The sequence below is a fragment of the Phytophthora ramorum genome, assembly GCF_020800215.1.
Source record: "Phytophthora ramorum isolate Pr-102 chromosome Unknown Phyram_PR-102_s0018, whole genome shotgun sequence".
In the NCBI taxonomy this organism is placed as follows: domain Eukaryota; phylum Oomycota; class Peronosporomycetes; order Peronosporales; family Peronosporaceae; genus Phytophthora; species Phytophthora ramorum.
The window spans coordinates 239,749-254,194 of record NW_027150664.1 but is presented as its reverse complement, the minus strand read 5'-3'; the positions used below and the strand labels follow the sequence as shown (position 1 = coordinate 254,194).

Genomic DNA, 14,446 nt, shown 5'->3' with positions numbered 1-14,446 from the left:
GCGAAGCTCATTGCTTCCTGGGTGTCGATATATTTTTCAGCACCCTCTCACTCGTCTACCCAATTCGTCGCACAGTGCCCGTGGTTCCGTCGAAGCAAAAGTAGTTGCAGATCGGCTCGTCCTTCTGCGAGATGGCCTTGATGGCCTCCTGGCCCATGATTCCTGCCACAATAGCACAGATCGGCACCAAATCTGCATCCGCAACACGCACCAGGGTCCTGCAAATGGCAAAACAGCATGAACAATTAGGTACATCCAGTACAGCGATGACGACAAGTCAGTCGCGACGTACTGCAGGTCGTCAGGCGACAGGTAGTCTTCGTCCAGCCCGTTGGCACGGAACTGCTCCCTCGCATACTGAATGAAGTCCACCACGTGGTTGTCCGTGATCTCCTTAATTCCCTCCTTGCTCTTAAACCCCTGCAACACTACACACAGCCAAAAGATGCTCTCATCAGTCCTCCAAGGCACCACACCACTCCTCACCCAACCAACGTACGTTGGTTCTTGACGAATACTTGGGGCAGTTGAGGTGCGCGTTTGCGAGTGCTCTGCAGCGAGCTCCACTGCACCTTCTGGGCCTCTTCCAGCGTCGGGAACTGGACTGTCACGGGGTCACTGGGCGCCGCGTCGGCCCCCACCGCATTGCGGCGGAACGTGTGGTCTCCCAGGTCGGCGAACACGACTCCATCGAAGCCGAAGCTCCTGGCAGCGAAGAAGGCCGTGCCAAAAGAGCGGCACAGTGCGTCCAGTCTCAGCTCCGCGTCCAGTTCGGCCCCTACAAGGCACACGACCGTGAACTGCTTGAAGAACTCGTCGGGCAGATCGGCAAGCGGCTTCGTCTCGCTTGAAACCTGCACCAGCGGGTTGAGCTCCTGCACTCGTGCCAGACATGCTTCGGCGCGCTATTCCAGACACAAAATAACGTTAGCACTTAACAATTTAATGTGAAGAAGGGGGAATTAACAGTTGGAATAGCGTTTTACGGACGTTTTTGCCGATATCGTCTTCGGAAAGGAAAAATTGCGTGGCCACCGCTGTCGACGTCGCCGGCTGCGTATCATGCAGCGTGACGCCCATGCCGGCCAACACGAGGTTCTTCACGAGCTCCGAGCCCAGCGCTGAGAGGCCGCTCACCAACACGCGCGAGCTCTGCAGCCGCTTCTGCGCCTCCACGCCCCACAGTCGCATCTGCCTGTCGTACACGGCTGCCTCCGCCGCGCTGAACGCCGTCGCCATCTCCGCCATCGTCTTCCAAATATTTGCCGATTCCAAATTATTTGGATACTTCCGTAATTTCGAGAAACGTTTTGTCAAATCAATGAGCCGCACGAAGCGCCACCTCGCCGTCTCAGCACGTTCCTGCCCGCGATCGTGACGCCCGACATGTCGGACAAGGAGATAGAGGCCAGCATCTCGCTGCTGCACATGATGCAGTCGTCGGAGAGCGACGCCGCCGCCGCTTCGGAGAACAGAGACGCGCTGCACGAGTCGCTCATGAAAGTGGTGGCCAAACAGGCGTCGGACGAGTTGTCTCTGCCCCGCATCGCCGCCGTCAAGAAGGTCCAGAAGCGTGGGACGCGCCTCACTGCGCTCTCGCGCGAGCTCACGCTGGAGGAGCTGCGCCCACACTTCGGCCGGCCGATCGCCGAGGTGGCGCGCGAGTTCGGCATCTGCACTACGTTCCTCAAAAAAATCTGTCGCCGGTGCGGCATCAAGCGATGGCCGCACCGCCAGATCCGGTCGCTGAGCCGCACGATCCTGATGCTGGAGCAAGTGAAGTCGGCGGCGGCGAATCCGCAGGAGAGGGCCAAGTACGCGACACAGATCGAAGAGCTCAAGGACCAACAGCGCGCGGTGATGGAAGACCCGGATGCCAATGGCAAGTTGACACGGCTGAAAACGTACACAGCTCCGAAGGCTGTTACGGTCGAAACTACTGACTCAATGTCAATACCTATGGACAGCGATGGTAGTTTGCGGTCCGCGACGAACAACTTGACCGCGACCGATTGCAACACTGCGAACTTGTCCGCTCTCGTTGTCGCGGTGGACTCGGTATCTGGCGCACCTGAAAATGCTACGCTGAAGAAGAGTGCTCCAGGGCCATCTCTATTGGGCGTGCAGATCCCTTCGTCAGCGTTGGCGTTGCCATCGCCCTCGTTGACCACTCCGCTGCATGCGGCCGCTTCAAGCCAGACACCTTTGGCATTGAGGATTTCGCCGAGCAACCGCACGTTGGCGCTGATAAAGTCTAATCCTGACACCGAGCGTCGACTTCGTAGCTCGTCGATCGCCTCGTTGCAGGCCACGGAGGGCGCTTAGTGCCGTCACCATTTGAGGCTATCTAACAAACTGTGCAGCGATGCAATCCACAGCGTTATTTCTTCTACGTCGGATATATCTACACTCAATTGAGATCCAGGGGCTTGGGGAAATTTGGCAAAGTGGCTTACAGATTCCACATGCCGTTCAAGGATTCTACTCCTAAGCACACCCTCGAGCCCGCGGGGGATAGGTTGCTGTTTTACCTTTCTCGCGAGGCGCTCTCGTTTCCATTTCGGAAAAGTGTCAAGCTCTACCAAGAGCTGGTGCTGTTGCATCCGAACCATTTTGGCTTGGTGCAAGAGTGTTTCTACCAACTCGTCGGTGAATTCAAGGAGTACTTTTGGGCGGGAATCTTCACTACTACGTTGTCCAGATGACCGAATTGACGACGTTGCTGTTTGTTTTCGAGGAATACCCTGTCGCCAGTGCAAAGCAAGTCGAACTATCACAGTAGACATTGAAACCCCAGCAACATGCCCACTCGCGAGCATGGCGAGGCTTCGGTTCTGCATCGCGTGGCGGCCACAGGCCAGGGCAAGAGCGAGCATTTCCTGACCGCGGGTTGCGCTTCTCCTCCCGCTTCAATAACGGTAACCTGGCAAATGTGCAGCTGATGCCGTCGGGGGGCGTTGAGAACGCTCGACGCCGATGACCTTGACGGTGCGGCCTTCCGCTGGTTCCATGTATAAGCCACCAGGCGATGAAGGAGCTCATAGCATCCTACGCCTTACGGTATTCACAGCGCGATGCAGACTAAGGTTTAGCTCTCACGCTGACCACTCTATGGAGCTCATTTGTTGGGGAAAATATCTATTGCTTGCCTTACTACTGAGTGGCGGCTCTTAACTACTATCTACACCATCGCGGTGGAGTTCATCGTAGAGTTGGAGAATCGGCTGTTGCTGCCGCAGACACTTAGCATACTGTTGGAGAAAGCGCCAATGCCCTTCTTGTGCAGCTCTTCCTCGCCTTCCACCAACACCATGGACAGACCTGCCTCCAGGTGCCAGTCGATGTGGCAATGGAAGATCCACACGCCCGGGTTGTCAGCGTTGAAGCGGAGCACCAGGTACCCGGCGTCCTTGCAACCTCCGTTGCCATCCGAAGTGCACGGAGGCACTGTGTAGACATCGCGCGTCATCGGGTTGAGCAGCTTGAGCGGAGGCAGCTGGTTGCTACGGATCTGGTCGATCGACGCCACGCCGCTGCCCACCACCCACGGGGAGTGCGTGTGCATGTGAAACGGGTGCTGCTCGTCCTTGACGTTGACCAGCACCACCTCAATGTGCTTGCCGAACTCGACCTTGCGGGCGTTGGCGGTGATGGGGAGCTCCTCGGTCTTCAAACCGCCGGCGATCGTGAAAAGCGGGGGCTCCTCCGGGACGGTGAAGTGGTGGTAGTCACTGCCATCAATGGCAAAGTGGCCAAGTCCGTCCTGCATCTTGAACTCGAGAACGGCACGATCCGACGCGGTCTCGGGAAGCGCGATGGGCACCAAAGGCGTGAAGTCGAACTCGTGCACAGTCGTGAGGTTTGACTGCTTTTCTGAAGTTGGGTCGGTTTGGTTGTCCCGGTTGTAGGAGATAACGGCGAGACCTTCGTAGGTATAGCCTTCACCAGCGATGGCAGCCGTTCCTCTCGTCCACGGGAGGCCGTGCTGGCCATTTGCCCGCATCCAAAATGAACTGCCTTGGTCGTCGATCGAAGATTTTGCTTGCACCACGATATCGTAGCGCTGCCCGGCGTTGAGAGTGACCGAAGTAATCATCTCCGAAGGCTGGAGGTAGTCACCGTCTGCAGCAATGACCTGGAACTCGTGGTCATCGATACTGAAAACGATCGGGGATAGCGCGGCCATGTTGATCAGACGCAGCAGATACTTCTTGCCGGCCTCGAAGTGGAATTTCGAGAACGACTGGTCCTCGGTACAAGCGGTGAAGTTGTGGTGAGCTGCAGCCGTGCAGTTGTAGCGTCCGCGGTTGTTGATGAGAATGTTATCCCACATGCGAGTGGGCAGCGGGTGCCGGTGGTAGAGATCCGCCATTTGAACGATATACTCACCATCAATGTCGTTTTCCCACGTTTGTAGTTCATTCGCAGGGGCGTGAACAACCAGAGGGCCACGAAGCCCGAACGCGTACTGCGCCATGTGATGGCTGTGCCACCAGAACGTGCCAGCCTTGTCAGGCGTGAAGCGATACACTGCCGTGCTGTTCGGGTCGATGTGGCACTGAGTAATTTCGGATGTGCCATCCATCTCTTGAGTTCCGAGTTGCTTGAGCCCGTGCCAGTGGAGACACGTGGGTTCGTTTATCTCGTTGGTGACGCGTACTTCTACCTCTTGACCGAGCTCGACGTCGATGACGGCTTGGTCCGCGTGCTTGTTGTTGATTCCGAGAGAGTCGATGAAGACGCCATCGTACTCGGACGTAAGGTGCGTGACTCGCCAATCGTAGGTAACGAGGTCAGCTGCGCTGGGACCGAGGCTGAGTGCCAGAAGGCCCGCCATGAGGACGGGGAAACTAGCGCTTCTCATGGTGTGAACGGCTTGCGTTGAATCCTAGTGTGGGTGGAGTCGAGTATCCGTTGTTGTCGGTGGAGTGCAAATTGCAGAATGTGGATTGAGTGGTGAAGACTACCAAAGGCACTTTTGTTAACGCTGTGCACTTCAGTTTACAGTAGCGTAGCGCGTTCGCGCTGTGTGGCACGCAATCTCACATTGCGATGATTCATGAGGGAAACGTCGGTACAATACCACCAGAATTTGAGCCGGAACTGAGATCATCTGGTAGCAGCAATGCCCTTCCAGGTGCCACATGCTCCCTACGCTTTAATCCTTGTGATGTGCTGTGAGATGCGCTTGGTTCAACGGTTTACTGTCACCGGGGTTGCAGGCTGTAAGTTCTCGCCTTGGTTTGGATTGCTAGATATTACATGTATCGTCGGCAATAATTGCAGTGCAGCCCCAGCCATGAAGGGAGCCAATAGAGGCACGGACATCCATTATAATACATGTACCGGTAGATGTATTATAGGAAGACACTTCGTAGTATCGTGGGTATTACGACTAGGTTTGGCTCACTTTCACCGTAAACAACAGCTCCAAAGATCCACGAGCCGGACAAACTGCTTGGCGTCAACAGCTGCACAATCAATGTACACAGGAATCGTAAGAAGCAGCAAGAAATTGATCATTGATGCGTACGAGGGAGGATCAGGAAAAATGAAGCTCAAACATGAAGAGCTCTCTGGCACCACTCCTTGCCGGAAGTTGAAGCGATGGCTTACATGTATTTGGCAAGATACGGTTATACTCCGCGGATTGGAAGGCACCACGGAGTCCATCTACGGCTGATGCTCCACACGCTCTACCAACGGTAGACTGCCGTTGGAGGTTGCTTCCACGTCGTTCTGTTGCGGCTCTCTCGGGGTCATGAACAGACCGGCCTCTCGATACTGAAAGCCACGACGGGATTTCAAGCATCATTAAAGTAGCAAGCTTGAGCGGGCCTACTCAATGCATGTCCGTACCTGTGATGGGGGATTCGGAAGCCTCAAGAAATGAGCTTTACCAACTTTTCCAGTAGATATTTTTGGCTCCAACTGTATGCAAGCAACAGTATTCGGTTGTGCTCGTCATCGTTCGCACGAGTTTACCATGGTGTGTACAGTACCGGTACGCCTCGGATAGACAACTACAAGTGTACAGAGGAGGACAGTTGATTGCGGGAAATGACGCATCTTCTACTTGGAGGTGCGTCTCAGCGCACCTCCACCAGTGGTTGACAGCCACAGCGTCCCGAAAACCTCGAAGGACGTACTAATAGTAGCAAATCACTACAAGCGATTGTCTTAGTGCTAATCCATCGTTAAAATAAATGCATCACGTAATATGCGTCCTATTTTAAAAGATCTCTACTCGTTCTCGGGAACAGACTTAACTGCAGCTTCAAATTGACCTCGCGTCCAACCAGTGAGCCCATAATTGAGTCCAGGTGCTGGTTGGTCCCCGTCGAACCTCCCGAAGTTTCCTCCGGCCCAAAGTGCGTTGCGGAGATTTCAGAATACTTTCTAGGAACAAGTTCTATTACAATAACCAATTTGTATCTTAAATATTATTGGTATTGTGTTGGCGGAATCCCTGTTCGCAGCCCTGCTTCAACACAAAGTACTCCTGGCCTATCGATCACTGCGCACACTGGCGCGACATATATCACAGGATGTATTTTAATACATTTAAAGTTTAGTACACATAGGCTCAATCGATCATGGACTATGGACTCAAGCGAGCGACATAAACCTGGGTCTCCCAGTCGCTGAAAATAGGTTAGGCTGTTCAGCGATACTGGTAGTTATAAACAAGATCACAGTTTCTGCCCCAGTCCTTGACTGAAGCAAAATATTAATACGATTTGAGAATGCGAAGAGGCCGTCGTTTGAATCGTCATCGTATGAAATCGTAGAGTTCGCTGTCGAGTTGGCGAGTTGGCGAGCTCCATACTGTTCAAAAATGCGTTCGCTCCAAGTTCTGGTGCTAATGACACTACACAGTCACTCGCCCACTCGGTAACAAATTATTTATGTAATTAGTGCCACCACCGGCGCCGACTAAACGACCCCGCTCATTGAGCCCCTTAGGCTGAGCCGCTCAGCCTGAGAGGCAGGCGTCCTGCTGAAGCCTGCGGAAAGGCCATCGAGGCAATCATTTACGCCCGGAGGAAGTAGTATGCAGGTGAAGCCGGTGCGGATCCTTCATGTCGCCCACTATTATAGCACAACTTCGATGTGCTTGCCGTACTCAATCTCACGAAGCTTCAGGCCGCCAGTGATAGTGAAGAGCGGTGGCTCGTCCGGCACGACAAATTGCTGTAAGCACCACCGTCAATGGAGGCGCTGAAGCAACGCGTGAGCTAGCCCAAACTTTCAGAGCTTGATGTGATCACAAGAGGTGTAAAGTCAATTCTCTCGTGACGTCGGCTCCGTAACTCGTACTTCGTAGTTGACGGCGGGCGGGCCTTTGTTGTTGAATCTCTCGCCAGCCATTTCAGTAGTTCCTCCAGTCCAGGGTGTACACCATGCAGTCCTATCACACGCACCCAGAACGAGCCAAATTACTGAGTACGATGCCATATCTCTACCCGGCGATAATCGCGCCCGAGCGATAAGCTCCGATAGCTGCAGATACTCGCTTCAATCTGAAACTCCTGGCCGTCGACATGATTGGAGACAGCGCCGCCAAATAAGGCGCAGATACTTCTTGACGGGTTCAGTGAAAAGCAGTGCAGTTATATCGCCCTCGGTTGTTAATCATCATACGCGCAGCGTGATGCAGGCCAACTAAATAATGAATTCTTCGTCTTTTTCCCATGGCTGACGCTCGTTTCCGTGAGCGTGGACGATTGAACCCTGTAGGCCAATGTATCATGCCGCCGTGGCCGCTGTTGCCTTTGCGCACTCCATCGACCGGGGATTGATCCACCGACAATGGATGGCCAACTCGCCAATTGATACGTCATCCAGATACACCTTCTCGCGAGCAAGGCCAACAGGATTTAGACCTTGGTGCTGAAGCTTGTCAAATCTGCCATCTCCGATCGGTCGACCCAAAGCGACGAGCTGCTGCTTGCCTGATCGAGGCTCCATGACGGCAAGTAAGCGAGAGACTTGTCGAAAACTCTTTTGCATAACTCCATCTGCACGATAATTGAGTCCGAACGATAGGCCCAACAGGTGTAGCAAAATACTGATCCCCCCACTGTAGTTGGTCCAGTAACTCCGACGAACTGAGCACTGGGCCATCGTCAACTCGGGCGCGATACAGTCATTATTAAAGCAGCAGGCAGTTAGCTCGTTCAGGTTGCGAGGCCACGTGAAAATTCCACACACACTACTCGCAACCACGTTTCCACCCACCAGCGCTCTATAGTCGGCTAGCTTCTGCGTCCGCGGGTCAAAATGGGAGCCTCCGAGAAGTACAACGTGTTTGACGCGTTGATGCTTAATTGGTGCACCGCAATCCTTTAGCGCTAGCTCTTCCGCAACTTGAACATCTTGATTCAGGTGCTTTAGGAGCTGGACATCAGTCATTCGCCGGGCTTGGCTGACAGAGTGTCTTGACCGCAGCATATCTACAGCAGGGAAGCCGTCGACATCAAGCTCCACCGCAAATGTTTTTCTGGAGAACCCTGCGCGGTGGAAAAGTTCTGCCACTGTAGTCTGAAGGATCATAGCATTAAACTTCAGTCGCTGACAGGCATCACAGTCTGAATTGTCAACGCCACTGGGTGCATCGAAGCCTTGGTAGCTATCGCGAGGCTTCTGGTAGTGGAAGCGTACGACCCATTTCGTTTTCCTTGGGGCAAACCGAACAGCCAACTGCTGCGTGGCAGTGGCAATTCGCAGCCGAATGTTGAATGCGGCAGGGTGAGATAAATGTACGTACGCCTTGAAATGGCCTGACTCTCGGACCACTGGCCAGCACACACTGCCGACCCATGAGTTGTGCTCGCTATTGCTCTGCTCAATAGCGTGGGCAACAGCTTGGATGTACAGCGCATTATCCGGAAGGTTGGCCGCTCCGAGATTTTCAACGTTGCCCTCAATCAAGATCAATGGAAACGCGAGCTTCTCGTTCTGCTGTAGATTCGTCACTCGGATTCGTAGGGAACTTGCCGCAGTGTTCACAGCACGTAGCGGTCGTCGTCGAGTAGAGGTAGTCGGCTCCGGTGCTCGTACAACATCAGGGGTCTTGAATGACCGCTCGCAGGGAGCTGATAGTCTCCCTCCCTGTCGCCAAAGAGACTGCCGTGTCCGAGTGTCTGGCGTGCTGTAACGAATGGTCCTCGACTGCTTGTTCCCCATCGTTAGCGGTGCTGTAGGAGAAGCGATCGGGGTAGCAGCCTGCAAATTCAAGAGTGATGTGGTCTCAAACACGAGTTGCCTTCATTCTCTGGACACTTTTGCACAAGGCACAGCAACGCCCCCAACCAGGAATAAGTCCGCCGCATGCGAGGCTGCAGAGTTACTGGCGCGAGCACGTAATGGGTAGCACGCGCCCGTTGCGAGTAGGCTGAATGGCGAGTGACCGTTTGCAGCGCGCGAGTCACCGGACAAACTACAGCGTTGCCTCTAATTTCCACTGGCAACTTGTACGCCACAACCCGCGTTATAATATGTGTTCCACACACTATTTGGTGTAGTCCACACGCAGCACGCAGATACGCAACTTCAGTCTTCCTCATGCAAACTTCCAGTCAACTTTGGCCTTCTCTATCGTTTCGTTATGTGGAGCGCTAGTGCTGCGCTGTTGGTCGTCTTGGCGCTCATCGGCTTCTTGTCGGCGTGCATCGCCACTCTCCTGGCACTTTTCGGGCCTGGGATCGACCGCCAGAATACGCGGCGAGGGGCTCCGCACGCGGCGTCGCACCAGGAATTCCTGCTTGCGTATGTGCACGCCGGCAACGAGGAAAGCGGCCTGATGGAACGGCCCCGGCCGAACGGGGACGTTGTGCGGCTGTTCTACCGCTTGTGGCTGCCCCGTCACGTGGCCAGCGCCCAGGACGTGAGCGCCGTCGTTATCGTGCTGCACGGCGTCAACTCGCACAGTGCACGCAACAACATGTTCATGGTGGAGGTGCTGCAGCGGGGGTTCCTGGTGGCGGGGCTGGACCACGAGGGCATGGGGCGCAGTGACGGCCGACACGGATACTTCTCGAGTGTGGACATGCTGGTGGACGACGCCATTGCGTTCGTGGCCTTGGTGAAGACCAAGTATCCGGACAAGAAGGTCTTCCTGCTCGGCGCGTACGTGGACTTATTTGTTGTTGTGGGTTGTTGAGTGCTGAGAGAGGTTGTGATTGTTGCAGGTCGCTGGGTGGGTTGATGATCTTGCATGCGCTCGTTAAGGGCGGGCCGAAGCTCGTTGATGGCGCCGTTATTTTGTGTCCAGCGACGGAGATCCACAAGGCGTCGCGGCCTTCGCATCTGATGGAAGTCATTGGCAGGTTGCTGCAAGAGTACATGCCCAAGCTACCGTTGGTGAAGGCGAACAGCGGCAAGAACAGTTCGCCAGAAGTGGCAGCGATCATCGATGCTGAGAAGCATGCCGATCCACTGTACTATCCTGGCAAGATGCGCGTTGGCACTGGCTTGGCGCTGCTGGAAGGCATCACGAGCATCCAGGACAAGCTGGAGCTGATTGAGACGCCGTATTTGCTGCAGCACGGCACGGCAGACAGAGTGTGCAGTGTCACTGGCTCGGCGAAGGTCCACCTCAAGACGCGTAGCGGCGATAAAACCTTCAAGACGTACGAAGGGGGCCATCACGACCTGGCCAGCGAGCCGCCTCGTATCCGAGATGCTGTTGTACGCGACTTTGTGGCTTGGCTAGAAGAACATTCCAAGCCGTAATCCGTTTGTATGGTTAGAATGAATACTCCATCGTGAGCGCTTACATGCATGCACACGAAATGAACAAACTCTGTTTGTAAATGTTTGGAATTGGCTGATGCAAAGTAGTTCCTGCCACTACGCGGTGGTATCACTCACAATAAAAAGGCAACTGCAGGAGCAACGCGTGATCATGATTGCGTGCTTACTTGCCGTCGATCTTGCCGTCCATGGCGTCCACCAGGATAACTCGCTTGGCCATGTACTTGTGGAGGAACTTGCGTCCGAACGGGATGTACGACACGCTGTACCAGATCATGCTGCCGAACTGCACGAGCAGCAGCAGGATGACGATGAACCAGTGTGAAGGCCAGAAGAAGGCCACGATGACCGTGAGCGCCAGCGATCCCATCCAGGCGCGGCCAGTGAGGCTGCGCTTGCGCGAGAGCATGCGCTTCTGGAGACGGTTCTGCCCCATGATGAAAATGAGGCTGCAGAAAGTGGCGATGTTGCTCAGCGAGTAGAAGAGCGCGTAAAAGCGCACGTGGTGCACCCCCGTGAACAGGATCACGGTGGCCGCGAAGGCGAAGAGGCCGCTGAGCACGTAGCAGCCCACGGCACCCAGCGCGCGCTGATTGAGCGTGAGCTCGTCGAGCTCGTCGCCGATGTCGTCCAGCAGTCCGTCCTCCTCGTCGCTGTCCGAGTCGCTCGAGTCTTTGCGGCGCGATTTGGCCTTCTTCTTGTCCTCCTTGATGTCGATGTGGAAGGCCTCCTTGGCCGAGTTCAGCAGGCCGCTGCCGCTGCTCGTGCTGTCGGTGGCGTCCTTGCCGCCCTTACCGAAGCTTTCCTTGGTCTGTTGGGTAGCCCGCTCGATGCTCTCTTGCGCCTTTTTGCTCGTCCTCTCCAGCTCCTGCTGCGTCTTCTTGGCCAGGCCCTCCAGCTTGTCGCTGGCCTTCTTACTCTGCTCCTTCAGTTGGTCCATCATATCCGCGATCTTGTCTTCTCGGCCGCTTGAGCTGCTTGGGGCCAAATCTCGAAGTGAGCTTTGCTGATTTATTTCGATGGCTCCAAGTTCGTGCTAAGTACGCGTATCATGTGACCATCATTCTGGCTGTGCAACACGTTGAACTGGTTGAGCTGAAGTGCGGCATGGGCTGAAGCAGCAGGCGCCTTATCCCAGAAACTACTCGGTCTGGGTTTCTCTATGCAGTCGGATGGCTCGACACCTGTCATTGGCACTTGTGGAAGGCGACGGAGACGAGTCTCAAATGAGGTATAATTGTGCGTTCTAACAAGGCGACAGACTTACGGAACGGATACCTAGCAGCTTCCTCTACTTGTTGTAGCTGTTCGTGAGGCGAGAAACCTCTGGACATCGAATCGCGTTGTCCCGCATCATTTGCACTGCGAGGCGCAGCAGCTGCACCCAACTCGCTGCTTCTCGATCGTTTCTCGAGCGCATGAGCAGCATGTTGCCGCTCTTGAACTCCAAACGGAAGCCTCCGTGGCCCATCATCTCGATTTTCGTTGCGGAGCGCAGGTCCAGCTCTCCACGCGGCCTGCGCCAATAGCTGCGCTTGTACATTCTGACGACGAAGGCCTGGAAGTCGAGAGTGCACCAACGCTTGCTCCAGCTGCGTCGAAGTAGAGCAATGGACTCTCGAAGCACAAACAGGTTGCCACTATACGGCGGCAGGTCCAAAAGCGCCACTGGGGGTGGAATAGGTGGGAGGTCGATGAACTTGAGCACCTCACATCGACCGCCTGGACTATCAGGAGCTGCGTCCGGGTTCTCTTGGTAGAGCGCTCGGAAGAGCACTCGCTGGAAGTGATACTTCTCGACACGGATCACCTCGATCGCCTCATTCATGCAGACCAGCTCGTTCTCCAGTTCCGCGACGTCCTCGTCGTCCAGCTCCAGGCTTTTCACTTTTAAACGGTCTTCGCGTTCCATTTCCAGCAAGTCGTCCTCGGTCACGGGGTTTCCGTCGTCGTCTAATAGCGTGAAGCGTCCCGAGTCGGTGCGATGCATATCGCATCGCATTCGGCTGCTGGGTACTTTGCTCTTGGAGCCGAAAGGGTAGACGGTTGATCGAAGAATCGGGTCAAACGTGTCGAGGCTCTCGCGGTCATCCCAAAACTCGTCCAAGCCGACGTTCTCGCGGAACATTTGCACGGTGTTGGCAGTATCGCTCACGTCGAAGTAGCCGTGCGCCTCAAAGAACTCGAGTCCGTCCGGCGTCCGGCCTTCGTACACGTCGAGGAGGTGTCGATCGAACGGAGTGACCATGTCTCCACCGCTACGCATTGCGGCTGGTTGGTCAGGTGAATTCCTCAGTGGTTGCGCGCCTTTTTCAAACAAGTCGAGAAGCCATTTGAACGCCAGCAGGCTGGTAGGACAAAAAAAGCTTGAATACAGCACATGGCAATGCACGAGCTCATGGCATTGAGAAACACGTGCCTGTGTGGTCGGGCTGGGGTTGATTTCAAGGCCATCAGCACGCCAAACTTGGTGGCGCACCGAGATATTTCAGATGGTTGTATCCTTGCCCGTGTATTTGAGGTACATGCCGCTGAAGTTGTTTATAGCCTTCAGATCACCTGTTGCAGAGACAGCAGTAGTTAGAAAATGGCATTGAGAAGCAAGCAATATGCGCTTTAGCACTCGAGCCTTTTGGCATCGAACTTCGCCACCAAGCACGCAGAAAGCCAAGCATCCGCTTAGTGCGTGTGTTGTTTGATAGCGGCGTGTTGTGTGTAAAGAAAACGTTTGTCAGCGACACAAGCCTGTCATCGGGAGGTCTTCCACGTCACACAACAAACGCGTCAATAAATGCATGCAATGATGCCATTATATAAAATAAGCTTCTGCGCGCTGATCCTCTTAGCTACTGACGTAGCTGGCCGCTTTGGTGCAGCCCTTCCTCAGAATAGCGCGTCCGTACGGGATGAATGAGGCACCGTACCAGAGCATCGCTGCGTACTGCACAATCACCAGCAGCAGCACGAGAGGTCCGGCCTTCGGGAAGCCAAAGGCGATGATGAGCGTCGTCGTCATGGCGCTCATCCAGATGATGCAGGCCACTCGTCGTACTGGCATGCACATTACCTTGAGCTGTCTCATGGGCCCAATGAGGAACAGCGAGCTGCCGATGCTGCACAGACTGCCCAGCGTGTAGAAGAAGGCGAACTGCTTGAGGTGCTTGGGCCCTCCCCACATCATCATCGTGGACAGGAAGCCGCACAGCGCACCGAACACGTAGCAGCCCACGGCTCCGTACAGTCGCTGGCGCTTGGTGAGTCCGCACTCCTGGCCTAGCTCATTTAACAGTCCCTCCTTCTCCTGATTGCCGTTCGAGGGCGACTTGCCTGCCTCCAAGTCGCTCTCATTGGCCGTGTCCGCGAGTGACGAGCTCGAGCCCGACGTCACCACCGTCGGCACCTTGATGTTGAGCGCGCCCGCCTTCGCCTGCAGTGTCGCCGACCCCTTCTGCGCCGCGTCTTTGAGCGATCCCGCCGTGTCCAGCGCCGCCTGCGCCGCCTGGGTCGACTTGGTCCTGAGCTGCTCGAGCATTTTTGACGTTTAGCGACCTGACTGCAACTGACACCGCACTAAACATATCCACCAATCAGATACGATATTCAAACTATTCACCAGTCAGCGACCATGAACTATTCAATATTACACATCCTAGCCGAAAAGCTCACTTTCAGTTGCATTTTCTCCGTA

The 14,446-nt window shown here is 55.0% G+C and overlaps 7 protein-coding genes across 7 annotated transcripts; 2 read left to right on the top strand and 5 right to left on the bottom strand.

Annotated features, from left to right (window-relative positions):
* Positions 1–55: 55 nt before the first annotated feature.
* On the bottom strand, positions 56–1,248 carry KRP23_13518 (SUMO-activating enzyme subunit 1; the record flags this gene model as incomplete). Its single annotated transcript, XM_067884239.1, has 4 exons — positions 56–218; positions 293–428; positions 500–905; positions 991–1,248. 4 exons carry the CDS (start codon positions 1,246–1,248, stop codon positions 56–58), a joined length of 963 nt encoding a protein of 320 aa, XP_067738276.1.
* Positions 1,249–1,386: 138 nt separating this feature from the next.
* KRP23_13517 (Protein NLP1) lies at positions 1,387–2,325 on the top strand (the record flags this gene model as incomplete). The annotated part of the gene is made up of 1 exon (XM_067884238.1): positions 1,387–2,325. One exon carries the CDS (start codon positions 1,387–1,389, stop codon positions 2,323–2,325), a length of 939 nt encoding a protein of 312 aa, XP_067738275.1.
* Positions 2,326–3,181: 856 nt separating this feature from the next.
* On the bottom strand, positions 3,182–4,864 carry KRP23_13516 (Iron transport multicopper oxidase fetC; the record flags this gene model as incomplete). Its single annotated transcript, XM_067884236.1, has 1 exon — positions 3,182–4,864. The coding sequence occupies one exon, from the start codon at positions 4,862–4,864 to the stop codon at positions 3,182–3,184; it is 1,683 nt and encodes a 560-aa protein (XP_067738274.1).
* Positions 4,865–9,610: 4,746 nt separating this feature from the next.
* KRP23_13515 (Monoglyceride lipase) lies at positions 9,611–10,737 on the top strand (the record flags this gene model as incomplete). The annotated part of the gene is made up of 2 exons (XM_067884235.1): positions 9,611–10,131; positions 10,194–10,737. 2 exons carry the CDS (start codon positions 9,611–9,613, stop codon positions 10,735–10,737), a joined length of 1,065 nt encoding a protein of 354 aa, XP_067738273.1.
* Positions 10,738–10,921: 184 nt separating this feature from the next.
* KRP23_13514 (Vesicle transport protein SFT2A) lies at positions 10,922–11,701 on the bottom strand (the record flags this gene model as incomplete). The annotated part of the gene is made up of 1 exon (XM_067884234.1): positions 10,922–11,701. One exon carries the CDS (start codon positions 11,699–11,701, stop codon positions 10,922–10,924), a length of 780 nt encoding a protein of 259 aa, XP_067738272.1.
* A 348-nt stretch (positions 11,702–12,049) lies between these two features.
* On the bottom strand, positions 12,050–13,024 carry KRP23_13513 (uncharacterized protein; the record flags this gene model as incomplete). Its single annotated transcript, XM_067884233.1, has 1 exon — positions 12,050–13,024. The coding sequence occupies one exon, from the start codon at positions 13,022–13,024 to the stop codon at positions 12,050–12,052; it is 975 nt and encodes a 324-aa protein (XP_067738271.1).
* Positions 13,025–13,600: 576 nt separating this feature from the next.
* On the bottom strand, positions 13,601–14,290 carry KRP23_13512 (Vesicle transport protein SFT2B; the record flags this gene model as incomplete). The annotated part of the gene is made up of 1 exon (XM_067884232.1): positions 13,601–14,290. One exon carries the CDS (start codon positions 14,288–14,290, stop codon positions 13,601–13,603), a length of 690 nt encoding a protein of 229 aa, XP_067738270.1.
* Between the last annotated feature and the right edge of the window lie 156 nt (positions 14,291–14,446).